At 34.2% G+C, this 21814-nt stretch overlaps 1 protein-coding gene across 1 annotated transcript in view; it reads right to left on the minus strand.

Moving 5' to 3' along the window:
* FIG4 (polyphosphoinositide phosphatase FIG4) overlaps window positions 1-21814 on the minus strand; it is a 362814-nt gene that overhangs the window by 316396 nt on the left and 24604 nt on the right. The window contains exon 3 of the mRNA XM_090408874.1: window positions 15573-15671. Within this exon, the coding sequence (XP_090265000.1) occupies window positions 15573-15671 (99 nt within the window). The remainder of the gene's footprint in view (window positions 1-15572; window positions 15672-21814) is intronic.

Consider the following 21814-nt stretch of genomic DNA (forward strand, 5'->3'; position numbering starts at 1 on the left):
CATGAACACTTTTTTGTGATATCCCTATATAAGTTTTACTTGGCATTTGTCTATATTTTGTAGCATAGAGTAATCCCTAATATTTAAAACATTGAGGGGATTTCCCAAAATTCAAGTTTAAGTACATATGTACCGTACTAGGAAATGATAATTACTATGGAGGTACCCTTTTTAATAGAACTGAATTCAACCAGAAATTTTAAAAATAAGTGGCATTTGAACCATATGTTTAAATCAAAACAGTAAGTAGTGTAAAAATAGAATTGCTTTTGTTTTCTAAACTGTGTTATTTCAAAATCGTGTAAAAAAAAGTCATATAAAAAGAGAATTGACTGTATAGTTCCATTTGGGCCTACATAAGTACACATATTATACAGGGTGGTTCAAAATTCCAAACTTTGATAGAGAACATCAAAATCAACCATATTCATATAGGAAAGCATGACTGGAAAGAAACGCCACCGGAAGGTACTAACAGGGACACAAAGATACAGAAATAACAGAAGGCAGTAAGTAGTGTAAAAAACTTTATTAGGCATAACTGAACAGTAGTTGGATACATAATATGGTAAACGAGGTGCATGTCTGCCATCTCAGCGTTTGTAAAACGACACATGTTCTTTGTACAACATCGAAAGCTTGAATGAAGAAGCCCCAATTGCTCACCTGGAGTGCTGGTGAACAGTGCCACCTATCACTTTCAGGTGGGATTTCCGGTCATGCTTTCCTATGTGAATATGGTTGATTTTGATTTTCTCTATCTCCCCCTCAAAGTTTGTAAGTGGAATTTTGAACCACCCTGTATATATTCAGGACAGATCATTATGATCATGCAAAGAATAATGCAAATAATGCAATCAATGCTAAACACAAGAATAATCTTCTTGAAAGGTAGGCAATATCAAATAGAATGATATGGGCAATGCCAAAATGGGAAATTGGACCATGATACATATCTGTATCTATGGTCCCACAGAAGGTTAAGGAAGAAATGAAGGAAATTCTCATATCATTAGAGAAGGCATGTGACAAAGAAAAGTTGGCCGATGTTGAAGATCTTAAACAGCAGAGTAGGAAATGAATACCAGACATGTAGAAATATCAGGAAAAATTTAGAGAAAAGAACAAACGAATATAATAATAAGTACCTAAATAAAAGAAAATAAATAATACAAGTCTCATTGACTTTGTTATTATTGATAATTATTTACTTCCTTACTCTTCATTTTCACTTCATTCAACAACTGTTTCATATCCTCTCTCATTGCATATTTCTTCCCTTTCAAATCATTTGTTCATGCCAAAACAATGAACTTGTTCACTTCTCCCTTCTGTAAAAACTAATAGCTTCACTAACATCCTTGATTTTCACACCTGGGAAACACGCTTTTGTCATTTGCTCATTAAGTATCATCAAGGGAGATGGCATGGCTCGGAAAAGAAAAGGTCTTACCTCAGCAATTTACTCACTTTCTAAAACAATTAAGAGAAAAATGGCTACACAATGATACAACTGTATTTTGCAAATGCATTTAACAGAATGGAATGCCAATGAAAATCTACTATGTGAACTGAAGTAAATGGATATGAAGTTAGTGACATGAAAACAGGGTGCTATAGACACAAAGAATCGTTTACAGCAGAGCAGAGTTTATTCATTTTGGATTAAAGAGAATGCAAATGATGAGTGGCATACCACAGAGCTCTATGCTTGGACTACTGCTGTTTAATTTGTACATTTATTATATTCAGCATAATTTAAAGTTGCCTGTTGATGTTAAACTGGGGACAACAGTTAATAAATATGATTAATTATGTAGAAATTCTGCAAGATAATTTAACCAGACTAATAGTACAGGTAAAGGATAATGGTTGGCAACTCAATATTGAAAACTGTGAGGCTATGCATTTGGGCTCTAGAGATCAAAAGCTATTATCTCTTAATCAAAAAAATGTATATATCATGTTAATGAGAATGCACTACAATAAACTGCTCAGGGCCGCATTTACCATTAGGCGCATGAGGCGCAAGATGGGGCCTCACTCTCTAGGGGGGGGGGCCTCATTTTAAAACCTCACTCCTCGCAAAGAACAATAAAAAAACAGCGTAGTTATAGTTGCAAAATAAAATACTTGTTTTTAAATATTAAATTCATAATATAAAAACTAGAAGCTGCTGAAAAATTTGTGAGGCTTCCTGCTTCCATTTGAAATACATTGTTCTTTCCTTAGAATATAAAACTAACAGGAACTCCTGAATTCCATAAAATTCATGTATGTAAGCGTACCATTTCTTTGCTGGACGTATATACGCGTCCAGCAAACCTGAATAATATTCTGTCCACCTGCTGAAAGAACATGGATAAGAAGTGTAGTTTGACCGTCATGTCCATTAGAAAGTGCGATAATCCTTCATGCTGAAAAGAACACTTAACTACATTACCTGGCATACGTAGTAGCTATGTTCTGTGGCCTACCAGCAAGAAACGCTTGCCGTTTGCTCGGTAACTGGAATCTTAAGTTATCAGACTAAATACCTAGGAGTTATATTCATTTTGCTGCTTGTTTTTATCGTATAATTATAGTTTTTAATGCTAGCATAAAATAAGAAATCCCTTCATACTTTCTTCATTTCATATTGTAATTGGAGATAGCAGGAGAAAGAGGGGTGCCCCACTTACAAAATCTCAAAATTTTTATCTAATTTACTCTCCTCTTCAACTAGAAGAACTGATACTTATATAAAAAATACTTTGGATTTCAAAAATAAAATTTCAGATCTTCATTTGGACGTTTCTGATATCATGATCAGTTTAGATGTTGTTTCTTTATTTACAAATGTGCCTCTTTCGGAAAGTATTGAATTACTACAACAGGAATTTCCTTCGGACATTGTAAACGTATTTGATTTTGTAATAAATTCTGGTTATTTTTCCTTTAAAAATAAGTTGTATCAACAACTTATTTTTAAAGGAAATTTCTTTATGGAAATTTCTCCAATTTCTTTATGGAACATTTTGAACAACGTATCTTTGACAATATTTCTCCCAGACCTACGCATTGGTTCAGATATGTCGATGACATTTTTGCTGTATGGAATGGCTCTTCTGATGAACTTCAACAATTTCTCACTAAGTTAAACGCATTTCATCCTAGGATTAAGTTTACCCTAGAAATAGAATCGAATAAGCAGTTAGCCTTTTTAGATCTTCTAATTCTTCGCCAACCAGATGGTAACCTACATTTCTCAGTTTATAGAAAGAAGACTCATACAGGCCATTATATCCATGTGGAATCTCATCACCATCCCAGTCAAAAGGCAGGAACTATTAAAACACTGGTTCATCAGGCCCACTCCTTTTGTTCTACAGACGATCTTTTACAGAAAGAACTACAATACATAACTTCTTCCTTTCTATCTAATGGTTATAAGAATTGCTTCATTGAAAGAACTTTGAGTAGTTTTAATATGTCTTCCTCTTCAAACACAGAGGAAATAACGTGCATTACTATCCCTTATGTACAAGGCATCAGTGAACGTATAGCAAAAGTTTTAAAACCACTGAATATTTTTGTTGCCTTTCGACCGTTTAGAAAAATCTCCACCTTTCTCACTTCTCCTAAGGACAAGCTTCCACATCTTAATCATCCAGGTGTCTACCAGATTCCGTGCTCTTGTGGATTATCTTATTTCGGACAAACGGGAAGATCTGCCTCTATTCGGCTAGAAGAACACCAATCTTATATTGAATACTTTAAACCTGAAAAGTCTGGACTTTCTGAACATGCCATCTTCACTAGACACAGAGTTCATTGGAGAAAGACAAGAGTTCTTCACAAAAGTCAGTTTCTCATGGAATGCCTTTATAAAGAAACATGTGAAACTCTACTTCATTCTCCTAACTTAAACAGATCCGACGGCTTACGTCTGTCCCCTTTATGGGAGATAGTACTTTACAAATCAGCTAATCTTTCCTAACTTTTTATTATATTAATTTTTTTTTTTTTTTTTTTTAGGAAAGTTATTGACCTTTTTAGTTATCTTACACCAGCTACTTAGGTGGCGCTTTTTGGAATTGTCAGTTAGTGTTTAATTTTGAGCTTAATGTACTGAGGATGCCTGTGACACACAGGCGAAAATTATACTAATAAATAATCTTTCTATGTGAGTTTTTTCCATTATTTATTGTGTACCGATATGTCTACTCACGGTTTACCTCTTTTAAAACTTAAGTATACTGTTGCAGTTTTAAGCAAAAGACAAAGGCGTAGAATCTCTGATAAAATACCATATAAATTAATATATGGTATTTTATCAGATATAAATTAAATATCTGATTATTTTATCTGGATATAAATTAAAGACTCACTGTTGCAGTTTTAAGCAAAAGACAAAGGCGTAGAATCTCTGATAAAATACCATATAAATTAATATATGGTATTTTATCAGATATAAATTAAATATCTGATTATTTTATCTGGATATAAATTAAAGACTCACAATCGGAAACCCAGAGTAATGCAGTTTAACTCCATTTGTTGTTCATAAAAAAAATTAAAAAAATCGTTCCTAAAATTGAAATGTGCGACCCATATAATCTTATTTTGCAAGGAAAGGAAGCAAAATGTCATATTTATTTCATTAAATGTTATTTAAAAAATATAAATGTTTGTCATAATATTTCCAATGCAAACAAACATTTTGATCATCTATTTTCGCACATGTAAAATTCGTTTTTATTTGGGAAGAGACACAATAAGTAAATTGTGCAGCAAAAAAAAGGTCAATCCAAGAAATACAGTGCACATAATTACAATAATCCGTTAACTGCGGGGAGAGGAGGGTAATTGCATTTTAACAGATAGAATGCTGATGAAGTTTCATCAGCATTCTTCCTTTTTATAAGGTCAAAGGGATTTTGAGTATATTTGCGAACAGATATATTCAACATAACTTAGCCAGTTTTGTTGTAAAAAGCTGCATTTGAAGAAATATTAGCGGCATAATAATAAAATAGCAAAATTCATAATGCTTCAGAATAACTTGATAATTTTGATAATACCAAAACAAGATGAGACACATCTGTAGAAATCTATTATAATTATTATTATTATTAGAGTCCTTTTAATTATGAACTCTATAAAGATATACTTAATAAATTTGTATTTTTGTGGTTTTAAATAAATAAACTAGTTTCATTTTGTCACAGATGGTTTCCGCTGAACTACCTGGATTTTTAGACTATTATTCTTATTAATATTGTAAAAACTCAATTGCAGCTTAAATATTCCAAAGCACATTACATCGATTTTTTTACTTAGGTCAAGTCCCATAAGAATGTTGTAAAAAATAGCCTTGTTTGTCTCTGTATATTTTGTATTAGATATTTTTGTAAATAGCCTTTTGGAAATTAACTGTTTATACTTCTTTAATGTTTATCGAAAATATTATGTCAAATATTTATATTTTTAAATAATATTTATTGAAATAAATATATCCTTTTGCTTTCGTTTCTAACCAAATAGCATTATATGGATCACCGCATTTCAGTTTTAGAAACGATTTTTTGTTATTCATAAAGACAAAATTAAAAAAAAATTTTAAAATGCTAAATTGCATTACTCGGTTTCCGATTGTTAGTCTTTTTGGTATCAAAAATTTATATCCAATGATATTTTAGCAGTGATTCTTTGCCTTCATCTTTTATTTATTTGTATTATGCATATTACGATAATATCCAGTGCATATCCTCGTAGATATGTTGAAAATATAATATGAAAAATATCATATACGGAATGATTCAAATTTTTTGCTCATTTTGAAGACTTTCTAATGCCTCCCCCCCCCTTATCCTCTCCTGGAACTCATTTGCATAACTACTGTAAATTTCTACAGGTTTGTAAGCTTTTCTAGACAGTATTCAAAATCTATGGCAATCAGATTGTACCGTGAAGCTTCTAATTCTGTACTATTTATTTGCAATCTAAAACCAGCTGTTCTATTGTCTGCTGAAATTATGTGAAATTTTAGAAATAATATGCTATATTTTCCATGCAAAATTGTTTATATGCATACCACACAAAAGAAAGTTCAATAGTATTATTTTTGTTTGTTTTTCTTTAAAAAAATCTAAATATTACTTCTTCTGCTGCTGGAAGCTATTTCTGAAATAATCTACGTCTTATAAATACTTGGTAATATCATCTTAGCTGGAGGAAAAGCTGAAGGATTATTACTCTCAGCTATTGAGAAAGAAAGGGGAGAACACTAAAGTCGCACTAAATTGCCTCAAGCTATAGTGCAGAATACATCAAGAATGTCTTGTTTTCTTTTTGATTGTTGATTACAGATATCCTAACAGAAATACTGACATTTCATTTACATGCTTATACATTATTTATGCCAAAATAATTTCTTAATTTATAATAATCAATTTCACTTTTATTATCGAAAAATTAGAAATTATTTCATACAATTATCTTGAAAAAGAGGTTTTGAATTATTTTCAAAGAAAAGGTGCATATGCGTTTCATAATCTTCTTTTTTTTGGGGGGGGGGGGGTATAGACCTAATCAATCTGCAGATATTTCAGAGAATTTATTTCATAAATCGTTCGCAAGACAACTGTTACAAATGTAAATCACTTGGGGAACATACCCATTCATTTTAGTGTAAAATAGTAGCAAAGGTTCAGTTACTTTAGATATCTAATCTAGAAGAAAATGTTATGTCAGCTGATATTAGAATCTTGGTGAATAATTTTTCTGACGTGATTTCTCTATTTGTTATAATGTGCGTTTCTTGTTATAGGCAAGTGAGAGGCAGCTACGAAAGTGAGATAATCCGATTAACTGTTCTCTTCGGCGTGAGGGTTTATCACACCTTCTAATGGACATGACGGTCAAATTGCACTTTTTATCTCGGTTCTTTCAACAGGTGGGCTGAATCATATCCAGATTTAGCTGGACGTCTATAGACGTCCTGGCCATTTGGAAGGCATTTGGAAACACGTTCCAGTGACAACAGAGGATTTTTTTGTGTGCTGTTGATATTTGTATTAATTATTTGGGTAAGAGCAGTTTCTATATCACATAAATTTTAAGAATATATTAATATAAAGGTAAGAATATATTATTAAATTAATTATTAATCTTATTTTACTGATACTCGTTTATTTTAACAAAACCAAGATACTAGTGTTTCTATTTTTGTATTTTTTAAGCTTTTAACATAATTATTTATTTTATTTATAGTTTATTTTGGATTTAATAAATATTTATTTCGCTTTTGATAGATTAATTCACATAATGATGCCAAGAAAATTTGAATCCGGAGCTAGTAAAAGAAAACGACTTAGAGAAAATGAAAAACAGCTAAATAGTCAAAAGGGGACAATTTTGTCTTTCTTTCGTTCTGAAAATGAAGAATTTCGTAGAACTGAAGATGTACTTCACAGTTCTCGGAATGAAATCGAAACATTGGTATCATTATCAGGAGGAGGTGAAAATAAAGAACATCAAAATGATGTAGAAAACATAGGAGAGAAAGAAGTAAATGAAACAAATCAAGAGGATTCTAAAGAAAATTTTCAATCGGAGTCTGTACTTACCAGCAAGCCAGCTATCTCTTATCCTACCGATATAGCAGTGTGGCCACTTACTATTAATGAACAGTTTATCGAGCATATTTTAATAAATATGCCCCAGAATGTTGGTAAAATCGAAAATTTAAAAAAAGAATACACAGAATGCAATAGAATATATGTCAGAAATGTAAATGAATCACATTTTTACTGTAAAAAGGTGAATGGAACAAAGGAGAAACGAGAGTGGCTAATTTTTTCAGAAACCAGCAAAGCAATTTACTGTTTTGTTTGCAGATTGTTTTCTAAATCAAATAATAGCTTAATGAAGGGTTTTAATGACTGGGAAAATATAACACGAACCTTATGTGAACATGAGCATTCTACTGAGCATATGCGAGTGATGTGCACATATCGCAAAAGAAAATCAAGTTCTGTAAATAGTCGAATTGATTCTGAATTGATCAAACAAATACAATCTGAAGAAAATTATTGGAAAGAGGTTTAAAAAAGAATAATAGCTACCATTAAGTTACTGAGTAAACTAGGGCTAGCATTTAGAGAAAATACAAATGATATTTTTTCTGATTCTTGCGGAAATTATTTATCGTGTGTACATTATTTAAGTGAATTTGATGATTTTTTAAAACATCACATGAAAATGTACGCCAACCGTGGTTCTGGCAGATCAAATTATCTTTCGTACCATACTTGTGATGAATTCATAGTGTTAATAGCTAAAAAAACAAGAGAAATATTAATATCAGAAATTAAGGAAGCTGCTTATTTTGCAATAATACTCGATTCAACGCCAGACATTGCCCATAATGACCAACTAGCTATGATATTTAGGTATGTTGCCGCAAATTCTGACATTAGAGAAACATTTATCAGGTTCATCAGAATTACACAACACAATTCCTTATATTTAGAAGAGGTAGTATTAAAAAAATTAGAAGAATTATCTTTGGATATAAAAATGTGCAGAGGGCAAAGCTATGATAACGCTGCCAATATGAAAGGTATCTATACAGGTTTACAAGCTAGGCTAAAAAAACGTAGTCCTTCTGCAATTATATACCGTGCTCTAGTCATTCCTTAAATTTAATTGGCAACTATGCTGCGGAATCTTGTCCGGAAGCAGTGCAATATTTTTGTTTTATTCAAAATGTATATAATTACTTTTCATCTTCAACAAGAAGATGGGGTATACTCCTTAAACATTCAGAAAAAAAATCTTTAACAGTTAAAAGACTAAGTGAAACGAGGTGGTCCGCAAGAGCTGATGCTATATTGGCTTTGAAACGTGGATATAAACAAATTAAAGACGCATTACTTGAACTATCAATTTCTCCTCATGAAAAACCTATTTCTAAATTAGAGAGCTCATCATTGGCTGAACATTTTGACAAAACAGCAATTTTAACAGTTATGTGGGACAAAATTTTACAACGAATAAATGCTACTAGTAAATCTCTACAAGATCCTGATATGGATTTGTTTTTAGCTAATAATTTGTTACACTCTTTAGTTGGTTTTATTTTAGATATAAGAAATAGTTTTGCTGCTGTAAATGAAGAAGCGAATTTATTAACAGATGAGACAAAATTTAAAGATGAAAAGGAAAGAGTTAAAAAACGAAAAAAAATGAGTGACGAAGTTTCACAATCTAACAATGAGATTATATTACATGGGAAACAAAATTTTGTTGTGAACACTTTTAATGTCATTTGCGATAAACTAATTTTGGATATTAATGAAAGAACAAAAAGCTATTTCGATATATTAGATATGTTTGTCATTTTTTTGAAGGAAGATATAGATCAAGACAAGTACAAGACTAGTATTGATAAAATTTTACAAACTTATGGGGCTGATATTGATCCAGAAAAATTTACTGATGAAGTTAAGCAATTTTTAATAATGATAAAGGAAGAAAATTGTTCAATTAAAAATATGTACAAATTTATAAACGATGGGTTAAGGTCTACTTTTCCGAATGTAGAAACAATTTTAAAAATATTTTTGACGATGCCTATTTCAAATGCAAGTGCTGAACGCTCATTTTCAGTTGAAATGAATAAAAAATTATTTAAGAAGCAACTTGCACCAAAATAAAACAAGTGACCTGTCGTTATTATGCATTGAATCAGATGTAATGGACTCGATCAATTATGATGAAATTATAGATATATTTGCTAAAACAAAAGCCAGAAAAAAAACCTTTTAGTTATTAATTTTTTTATTTAAATTTAACTGGTAATTAGTTTACGGAATTAACAACGCATATAAAGTATATTAATTAAAGGTAACTTTAATGAATAACTTCTATATTTCGGCAACGTCACATTGCCATCTTCAGGAACATAAAGATATGGTATGTGCACGCAGGCACTAACACAAAGCAAATGAGGAAGAAAGCAAGAAACTAATATTGTTCCTAAAGTCCTAATGGTGCCCTCTTGCGGGCTAATTTGGTAGTCTTGGCAGTTGGGCTGAAGTTCTCATAATGTAAGTCTCCCAAATTTGGGGTAGTTTCATGCACCCAAATTTGTTGAGGTTAGGAACGTTTTTTAGAGCTGCTGAAGATTCTTTGAATAATCTTTCGTATTTAAACTTGCTGCGATGAATTATTTTTGTTTTCTTCCAACGAATTTTATGGTGGGTATCTAAGGCATGGTCTGCCAGCGCGGAGCGGCTGTACTGGTGAAACCGGATGTAGTCTTGGTGTTCTGAAATCCTGATATTTGTTGTTCTGCCTGTTTGGCCAAAGTAGGACAATTTGCAGCTGCAAGGGACCTGCTGGTATACACCAGGTAGGTCTAGGGGAAGTGGTTGGTCTTTGGTAGAGCGGATAAGGGATGCCAACTTTTTATATGGTCTGTAACAGGAAGTAAGGTCATTTTTTGAGGATGTTGGTTATTTTCTCAGAGGTGCCCTGGATGTAGGGAATGGTGAACTGCTTTAGTACTAGACCGTACGACTTACCTCCCCATTGAATATAATCCGACCAGCTCTCAGATTAGAACTCTCCACAGACTCCTTAAGAAGGTCACTTCTGGCCTGTGGAAGTCACCAACAAACTAAAACCTTATAACTCTAGACCCCCACCCCCATTATATGGACTCCCAAAAATACATAAACAAAATGTGCCATTGCATCCCATAGTGGATGGCATTGATTCCCCCACATATAAATTAGTCAAACATTTAGCCAAAACGCTCACACACTATGCTGGCAACACACCATCACACATAAAAAACTCAACCCACTTTAAAGCCAGTATAGAAAACCTCGCACTCCAACACACTGACATAATGGTCAGTTTTGACATCTCCTCCCTATTCACTAATGTCCCACTCAAAGAAACCCTAGAGCTCATCCAAGCCAAGTTTTCTCCCGATATCTCAGCCCTATTTCAGTTCACAATGAACTCAGGCTATTTCGTTTGGCAAGGAAAGTTCTACAAACAGATAGAGGGGACAGCCATGGGTTCACCGCTTTCCCCACCCTTGGCCAATTTCTTTATGGAGACATTTGAAGAGAAAGCCTTTAACTCTGCCCCACAAAAACCCACTATTTGGCTTCATTATGTGGATGATGTATTTGCTATTTGGCCACATGGCTCAGACACACTCCATTCCTTCCTAACACACTTAAACAACCAACACCCCAGAGTCCAGTTCACCTTAGAAAAAGAGGAGAACAACACCCTCCCCTTCCTAGACACTTTAATCACCCGCCAGCTTGATGGATCTTTGGTTTTCTCTGTTCACAGAAAACCCACCCATACTGGCAGATACATTCACCAGCAGTTCCCCCCCCCCTCACAACAATATGGGGTTATAAAAACACTATATAACAGGGCAAAATTAATCTGCTCAGATGACAAGGCCCTAACTACTGAACTAAACCACATCCTCAACACTTTCTTAGCCAATGGCTATAACCCCAAAAAAAATCCAAAAAATACTAAAACCAGTAAACCACAACCCCCCTCCACAATAAAGATTACGCCAAGTCTATCACCATCCCCTACATCCAGGGCATCTCTGAGAAAATAACCAATATCCTCAAAAAATCTGACCTTACTTCCTGTTACAGACCATATAAAAAGTTGGCATCCCTTATCCGCTCTACCAAAGACCAACCACTTCCCCTAGACCTACCTGGTGTATACCAGGTCCCTTGCAGCTGCAAATTGTCCTACTTTGGCCAAACAGGCAGAACAACAAATATCAGGATTTCAGAACACCAAGACTACATCCGGTTTCACCAGTACAGCCGCTCCAGGCTGGCAGACCATGCCTTAGATACCCACCATAAAATTCGTTGGAAGAAAACAAAAATAATTCATCGCAGCAAGTTTAAATACGAAAGATTATTCAAAGAATCTTCAGCAGCTCTAAAAAACATTCCTAACCTCAACAAATTTGGGTGCATGAAACTACCCCAAATTTGGGAGACTTACATTATGAGAACTTCAGCCCAATTTGGTAGTCTTGGCAGAACTTCTGCCAAGACTACCAAATTAGCCCACAAGAGGGCACCATTAGGACTTTAGGAACAAAATTAGTTTCTTACTTTCTTCCTCATTTGCTTTGTTAGTTCCTTAGTGCACATACCATATCTTTATGTTCCTGAAGATGGCAATGTGACGTTGCCGAAATATAGAAGTTATTCATTAAAGTTACCTTTAATTAATATACTTTATATGCGTTGTTAATTCCGTAAACTAATTACCAGTTATGTCTGACCAACGTATAAGCCTTGCTACTTTATTTAAATTTGAAATGATTTATTTTTATACTTTTTTTTAAAATGCAAATATATGTATACCAATTGTATTGTGCTATTAAAATGAGTTATTATGGAAATGTTGACTTTTATTTTCAATAAACTAAAAAAAATGCTAATTTTTGAGGGCCTCATAATGATGTTGGGCCTCGGGCCTCCAAGAGTATAAATGTGGCCCTGAAACTGCTGATAGGATCTGGAAATGACAGTGGATAGGGAGTTAAGTTCAAGGAGACATATCTCAAAGTGAGCAAAATAGCATTGAAGATCACCTGGATGTTGAAAGTGCAGTGATGAGTAAGGATAAGTTATTGTTCTTCTTTCTAAGTTGCCAACAGAACTGAATCTGGACTAATGTTTTCATTTGGTAGGCTAGGTTTCAAGAGGATTTTCAAGGACAGATAAGCAATTATTAACAAGTATGGTATGCTCAACATGAGGACAGATTAAAGATTATAGGATAAATGTAGAAGAAAATTTTGACATCATAGTACAAAGATAAGAGAACAAGAGATCATCCTTAAAAATTTGGATTAGCAAGCATGTGAAAACTAGTTAGTTTTTTTTTTTCCTTGAAGAGTGATGAATAAGTGGAAAAGATTTAACAGAGGGAGTTAATGCACCGTCAGTGAATGAAACTTAAAAGAAGTATGGCAGGCATTGTGTGAATTAGTGTTGGCATCTTGTAATGAGTACTAGAATATGAGGATGACTGAATTTGCAGATATGTTCCTAAAGATGACTTGACATGAAGTTAGCCTTCATGTCAAGTCATTCAGGGCAGTGGTTCTGAAACTTTTTAGACCGTGGTACATTTGGCAATAGAAATTTCTGTCATGGCACACCTGTGTTTTTAATGCTGGACTCTTGTGTAATTAATTATAATTAAATCAAATAGCCCATGGTACTGGATGATGTAATCATTGTTGTATTGCTGGTGGTCGATTGGTGGCTCTTTAGTTTAGCATTTGCAGCAAAAAAACCAATTTTACATAAATATTAGGCTAGCAAAAGTTTTTATATGAATATAATTGTATGAATATCAGGATTTAAATAAAGTAGTGGCAACTTGTGCACAAAATGTAAAATTATTTATTTATTAAGTCTATACAATTACATCCCTTCAATGTAATCTCCTGCCATATTCTGGACCTGTTTTTAAATTTGTGAGAGCTGCTGGATACCATTAGTGTAATGTTGCCTGTTTATATCAGTGACAGTACAACTTACTCTCAAATAGCCTCTTGCATATCGCAAAACTGCAGACCTCTGAGAGGTTCTTTCATTTTGGGGAACAAGCCAAAATCATGAGGACTCACATCCAGTGAATATGGAGGATGTTCCAATACTTCCCATTGACATCTGTCAATATCTTGTGCAACAAACATGGTGGAGAACCCCATGAAAAAATGTGATCACTTTCTCCTTAAAGTTGGACAAAAATGGTGCTCCAGAAATCGTCGATAGTAATGTGCATTAACAGTTTGCCCTTGGGGCACAGAATGATGATGAAGAATGATACCTTGAATGTCATAAGCGACTATCAGCATGACTTCAACTTTGAGGATTCCTGACAAGTTTTTTTAAAAGGGGTGATTCTGAATGGCACCATTTATTGGATTATCTTTTCAGTTAAGGCTCATAAGCCCTTGCTCATGTTTCATCAATGGCTACGACAAGATTCACCCTTTCATTTTCATATCGTTCCAGATGGAGGCCAGCAATTGCATACCTGTGCCATCTTTGCATCTCAGTCAAGTGATGTGGAACCCAACGAGCTGAAATTTATTATTTATTACATAGGATGTGCCAAACACTTCGGTGGTTTATCCCAGTTTCCTGGGCCATATGGCATATGGTCCATCAAGATGTTCAATCAACCACAAGGCATCTCCTGAACAAGCTCAACATGTTCATCTGAAATGGCAAGTCATCCTGCACATGATTATCATCCAGGTAATCTTGTCCCGCACAAAATGCATTGACCCCCATCTTGTGACAGTCTCGAATGACAGGGCACTGTTGCCACAGGCTTCCCTAAAACAGTTGCACAAGGAAAAATTTTACCTTGTGCAATCTGAACCCTGATCCAGGATCATTGTCCTAATCTTGTGAACATACCTTACCTTAGAGTGCTGCACACTGAGATGTTGACTTGAAGCACTTCTCCACACAAGGACACTTGTTAGAATGGGCTGTGTTACCTGGTGTGCATGTACAGTACATACCACAAGAAAGAACATACTAGTAGCAGAGTTATGAAGGTAACTTATGTTCTTTCTTGTGGTTATATCAGTTGCTCTAATATCATTTTTATTCTAGGTGTTTATCAGAGCTTTCCAGTTCCCCCCACCCCCAGTACATATCTGTGTTGTCGCAACATCCCTATATACAGCACTAGGTTTATCCTCAAGGAACTGTGGAAGTAACTTTAGTGTTTATTTACAACATGCTTTAACATTTTGTAAATAAACACTTCTGGTTAGTTTTCTTCCAAGAGAAAAGAAGGGTCCATAGAGTTTGTCAAATTAGGACTCAATGTTAACTATTAGACTTTCCTTTAAGTTCACAACTGCAACATGTGGATTTTCAAAACCCAATGTACAGATTCATCTTTCCTGTTAAAAGATGAAACACACTGTTGACAAAAATGTTACATCCTTCCTCAATGCAGACTATCATGTCCATGCAAAATGAGAGCAGGTCACTGTGTCATTTGATGTAATGAACTGTAGTAAGCATGCATGATACAACCAAGGTGCAAGATATTTTCATAGAATTTGCCACACAGTTTACTGTGGTACATTCTCCTCATGGCTACATTGTTATGTTGAATTTGGTGAGCATTGTATAAACAAATGTTGAATGTCATCATCTTGGTCCTCTCATGTGGTCAGCCAGGACTTTTCCCTATACATATGCAACCAGTCTTCTGAAATTTGTGATATCAATTACAAATGAAATCTACAGCTGCAGAATTGTTTTTGAACTTCCTTATAAATACTTGTTGAAAAGAGACAACAGAATTTGTGGAATGAAACTCCAAAACACAAAAAGCACAATCCCATACACATGCCATTTTTCTCTGCACTAAATCAGCAGTGCAGAAGGTTGTATGCTATAACAGTAACCATCAGAAACTAATTCTATTTGCTAATAATAATAATAATAAGCAATAAAAAATAATTTTACCTTATCATCAATTACCACAAGTTCTTTTGGTTCCATTCTGTCAATTTTGAGAACTCTAAATTTGGTTTGAGTATTATTGGAGCTAACAAGATAAAATCTCTGTAATGTAAAACATCATAAGACATTAATGAGTATTTGTTTTACATGCTTATCTTAGAATAAAATGAAGTATATATTTCTATTGTTATAACTTATTTTACAATATATTGTAGATTATTTTAATAAGAGTGTATCCTCTAAGTGATATAACAGTACAGACTTTTCTATTATTATTATTAACAAGCTTCCATGGAGTAGCTTGCTTCTTTAAGTACATTTCACAATATATATTTGACGGCTATGAATATTTGGTCCACACACACATACACATAGATGAGAGAGAATATGTGTAAACTCCAGTTTAGTGGATAGATGGAAAGTGACTGAAATGTTTAAGCTGATATAGGAATTTTACAAGATCAATATGGTAGAGATTATACAGAAGTGTTGAGCAAGAAGAATGAGAGGCCCTGTATAAGGATGTGAGAAAGAAGGGGAGTAAGGAGTAGTTTTTATATGGAGAATGGCAGGCAAGCGAAATGCACTTCAGATTGTGTTGTAAAAGAGTTTAATGTTCAATATAATAGACATGCTACAGGTTGCATGAGATTTCCCACAATGTCCACTGTTGAATCCAAAGAAGTTTGTTATTAATAATAATTCTGTGTAAGCACACAAAAAGAAATGCCATGCTAACAGTAAAACTGGTTTTATTGTTGTATGTGTAGATGTAAGGTCATAAATGCCTGCATATAAAGATACTAGTTGAAAAATATAACAACAATCAAAAACTATTCAGCACAGACTAGCATCAAGTTTCTTCCAAAGTTTATTCCAAACGAAATTCAATTTCCAAATGAAACTTCGATCTCATAAGTAACTTTGATAATATAAAGATGCTTTTAAATATTTCCCTTTCCTACATGAAGAAGTCTACTGGCATAAAGTAAGGAGACATCAAAGACTAAGGAATTGATCCTGTTTGCCTAATCCAATGTTCTGAGAACTGGTCATCAAGGAAATGTTATACAATCATTGGAACATGGTAGTGTGATGAAATGGAGTCCCTTTCCATCTTGCTGAAATCGCAACCCCTTACACAATATCTCATAGTAGCAGAAGCAGCAAGCCACCACTAGTTCTTCAGAATATCTAAATAGATATGTCTGTAATGGTGGAGTTGCAAACAAGCATAGTCCACACATTTTTTTGTTGTGATATGACACAACATTTTGTGTCACTCCATCCCAACAGGCGTCTTTGGGTTCTTCACCTAAATGTAAGACCTGTATTTACTGATCTTGTTTAGTAGGTGTAAAATTGCTTCATCACAACACACACTCAGAAATGAGAGTTTTTCTTAAAATCTATACAAAAGGAACTTCTTTATCACTGTCACAAAGCTTGAAAAATCTGCAATAAGTAGAGTCAATATTTCTTTAGAACAAACCATATCATGGTAACTGATAACCGGCTTAGCAAATGAACTTTTACAATGCATGCAAAAGCTTCTCTCATTGTTTCCCATTTACATATATTTTTCTGTTTCCTCAGTTTACATTTGAAGGAGCAATCTGTATGGCCATTCTTTTCCTCTTTTTTTTATTGCTTTTTTTTTTTCCTTTCCAAATACTTCAGAGGCTGCTTTATGAATTAATTCTTTTTTTTTTTTTTTATTAAAGTTTTCCATTATTCTTCTCTATCTCATTAATTTTGATGTCTTTTATTTATGCTGTTAACCTCCTAGATGAGTCTGTGACTCCATGGGGGTCTTGGGATAATAATAATAATAATATTCTACTTCTTTCTTCTTGTAATGGATATGCTTCGTATATTTGTCCTATTTATTCTTTTCCTTATTTATTTCCTCCATTATTTTTACTATTTCTATTTAGTAGTAGTATGGTTGGCCAAGTGGTTAGCATATCCCCTCTACAGTCAAAAGGCTGCAAGTTCGAATCCTGCCATAGGCATGGATGTTTGTGATTGTCTGTGAAAATAATAGTAGTGATGGTGGCCAGTAGATGGCATTAGTGTAGATGAGGTTAAGTGGTGGAGACGGAGAGTTGTAGAGTAGGTGCCCTCCCTCGATGAGTCTTAGGACTCCCCGGAGGTGTCAAATAATAATAATAATATTTAGAAATACCAAGTAATATCTGAAAAGATTTTATTTACTCTGTAAAGAAGCACATCTCTTAGACATGGAGATAATTTATGATTAGTAATGATATAGTCAATTATAAATCTTGCCCATACCCCAGAATTCCAAGCATCAAATTCCTGATATGCACGGCACACTGCACTAATATTACAAAAGTTCAAGTTATTGCTACTTTCCTATTGACAATTTTATTTCAAATTAATGTGTTATTTGTCTGGATTCCTACATTGTCAGATCTTATAGTCTAATACAGTTCTAACTGCATCAATTATCCAAGATATTGGTCTTCCTCTAGGTCTTTTTCCTTACACCATGGCATCAAGCATCTGTTTTGCTAACCTTTCGTTTCCAATTTTGTTTAACTGACCAAATCACCTTAGATTAGATCTGTTCCACATTCCTGAACACTAACAATATCAGGTTCCTTCCTAATATCTTCATTTTTAATATGATTCTGTCATTTCCTCCCCTAATTTTTCTCAGAAATTTCATATCAATGGTCTCCAGCCTTTAATTAAATATGTTTAACTACTTTCAGATCCATAAGTTAAAACTATTTTGAATACAGTCTTGTATACAGCTATTATAGAGTTTTGACTTTTCTCTCTTATTCCATATAAATTCATTCAGTTGACTTCCTACCACACCAGCTTTTATACTGGTTATTTAAATTAAAGAATTTGGCAGTCTTGTACTGGATTTATTTAGAAGTCTAATATCATCTGTATAAAGTAAAGAGCTAAGTTGAATATTTCCAATTTTGATATCTGACCTAATGATACTTTCCTTCATAATGTGACCCAGAGAGAGGGATGAGAGATGGATGCACATTATGGAGATAATTTGTCTCACACATAATTTAACCATTAAACCATTTTCCAGTAGCTCCTTCAATTCTAACTGCTGACTTACAACTGAAATACAAGCTCTCCACATGCCATTCTGGCTGCATCATCAATAACTTCACGGTCTACCACTGAATCCACAAGGTATGATTCTTGTTTTCTAACTCTTTCATTTCTTCTTGAATTACATTTGTGTATCTGAATCTACAATTCACCTCCAAAACCTAATATCTTCGTTTTAATATGATTCTATGATTCACTTCCCTATTTTTCTCAGAAATTTCATCTCAATTGTAGAGAATTAGTCAATCAAATCGTATTCCTGTTGGCTTAAACCAAAATAAAATGATAGGTATAACATAATGAAATCTACTGTCGAATGGGAATCACCTGGTTGAACAAGGCCCCTTGCTGTTTTTGTCAGGGAACAAACCCTAATTCAGCATGAAGTATCAATGGGAAAAAAAGTAGAACTAGCAGATGAATTGGAGAAATATCAGATCAACATAATGAAACAGAGAAGACAAAAAAACAATGAGATTCTTCTACATAAAAAATGCCAGATGCTATATTCAGGCAATAGTGAGTGGGGAAAAGTAGGGCAGCTATAGTATTCAACACTAAATATAAAGGTAATCTTGAATGGCAGGCAAAATCAAGTAAAGTGATTAGTCCTTGTTCGAGATCTAAACAGCAGAGTAGGAAATGATTACCAGACATATAGAGATGTTTGGGGAAAATTTGGAGAAAAGAACAAATCTAACAATAAACAAATACTAATAATGAGTAGATATGTTAATCACTCAGCCACCCGATGAGTAAAACAACCAACCAACTAAAAAATGTATGAGGTATTCTGTAGACCTGATACTAATAACCCTTTATATGCGTTGTTAATTCCGTAAGCTAATTATCAGTTATATATGACCAACGTATAAGCCTTGCTACTAGAATTAATAACCCTGTTAAGCAAAATAACATATTGCCACACATTTTAAATGAATGTGCAAAAGAGTTAACTGTATCCTTGATCCTTAACAAAAGTCCTCAAACAGGGAAGGTTCCAAAGGCATGGAAAAAAGTAAAATGTGCTACTGAATAACTGGTACTAAGCCAGAGGTCTGTATATGTGGATACCAAGACAGGTCTGCAAATATAAAGACTAGTCTGTATTTGTAGTTGTGGGTCTTGTAGAGATTAAGATTAGAATATAAGATTCAGTCGACAGGCATAGGATTTTCTATGAGGGAAACAATTTTTAGCAATGTGCTTGTATTTTATAGTAAAGAATCAAATGTACTGGTAGAAAGAGACTCATATAAAGTGATATTTTTGGACTACACAAAGGTAATTGAGAGGTTGTTTTAAGGAAGATGGGAATGGAAAACAAACTGGAGAGAGATTGTTAAGAGCCTGGCTGTCTGGACAGTCTCTTAACCAACTAGCTAGTTGTATATTGGGATGGAATGAATGCAACATCTCAGAAAAGGAAGGTAAATATTGCTGTCATAGGGTACTGTTCAATTTTTTTTTGTTAATGATATATTGTGGCTTGACAACAGAAATTCAGTTTTTTTGTTTTCTGTTATATGAATCCCACACACAAAACACATTGCAAACCTATTGCCCATTAGTACTGTAAGCAAGCAAAGGATTAGATATAATCTGGAAATCCTGTCCTAGAAGTCAAACATGGAACTTTTTTCCAAGCTGCTTAGGTTAGTTCATCACCCATGGGTTTAAAGGCTCATGACCTATTAATTGTGGGGTGAAGCACTACACACTCAGCAAGCCAAGCCATTTTATATTAATATAAAATTGGAAGATTTAAGTAGACTTTTAGTTTAGATGGACAGATAACTGGGGTTGCTGCTTTTGTTTAAAGGTTAATTAAGTGCAAGTTAGCCTTTGTAGCTCAGTCAGTAATGAGGGTATCCACAGGTTGGAAAGACTTGTGTTAGAATGCCAGCAGGATGTAAGGATTCTTTATAAAGGCTTTTCAGCCAAATGTGAGTTAGCTAGTCCTATAACAGGAGTGGAAGGTTTTTTCCCTCCAGGAAACTCAGATTTTTCATCCTGCAAACAGATAAACAAACCAAAGAATACATGCAATTGACACAGCAAGACAATGAAGATAAGATTAACCACTCTGGTTTTAATTAGGTTTCTACAAAACCAAGTTATTCGGATGTGATAGGGAATTAGGGCTTAACACATTCTGAAGCAAAAGTTCTTTAATTTGAAGTGTGGAATTTTAAATGTGTTCCAGATAATGGATGAGATTTCAGATCTGAGGATGATGATGACTGACAGAGACCTAAGTTTTGTAAGAGTTGTGAAGGTCATATAGTGTATTTCAGCTATTATTATTATTATTATTATAATTTTCGGGCTACTCCAGGGAGTCCTTAGACTCATCGAGGGAGGCCCTAAATATCATGTCCACACAACTATACGACATTCTCACAGTATCTATCATACCTTGCCTTGAACTCGTTCACTGTCATAGCACTCACAACAGACTCTGGCAGCTTATTCCTCATTTACCACTCTAAAAGTAAAGAACCCAGCTCTAACACCACTGCTAACCACACTCTTGCCCAGCTTCCATAGGTGTCCCCTAGTTCTCCCACCACCAGTCCTGATCTCAAAAATATCCTCTGAATTAATCTTATAGAATCCTTTTAGCAATTTGAATGTCTCAATCATATCTCCCCTTTTCTGCCTATCAACCAGTTTCTGCAACCCACAAATCTTCAACCTGTTCTCATATGGTTCATTCCATAGACCTGCTATCATCTTAGTCACTCGCCTCTGGATCCTCTCCACCTCCTCCCCATCAAGAAGGAACCGAGGTGACCAAATCTGGGCGCAGTAGTCAAGATGAGGTCTTATCAAGGCTCGGTACAGAGGTACAATAACTTGCTTGTCTCTGCTCGTTAAGGTATTTTTCAACAACCAAGTGAGTTGATGAGCTGATTTAGCTACTTTCGCAATGTGCCCCCTAAACTTCATCTCCCTATCCACCAACACTCCCAAGTCCCTGGCCTCATCAATCTCTTGGAGTACAGTTCCACCCATGTGGTATACTGCTGCTAATCTTTTCACCCCAAAATGCATAATCTTACATTTTGTCACATTAAATTGACATCCATTCTCCTTAGCCCAGAACTCCAATCTATCTAAGTCATCCTGCA

The sequence above is a fragment of the Typopeltis vanoorti genome, chromosome 19 (assembly GCF_054136105.1).
Source record: "Typopeltis vanoorti isolate ZY-2024b chromosome 19, IOZ_Tvanoo_1.0, whole genome shotgun sequence".
NCBI lineage: Eukaryota > Metazoa > Arthropoda > Arachnida > Uropygi > Thelyphonidae > Typopeltis > Typopeltis vanoorti.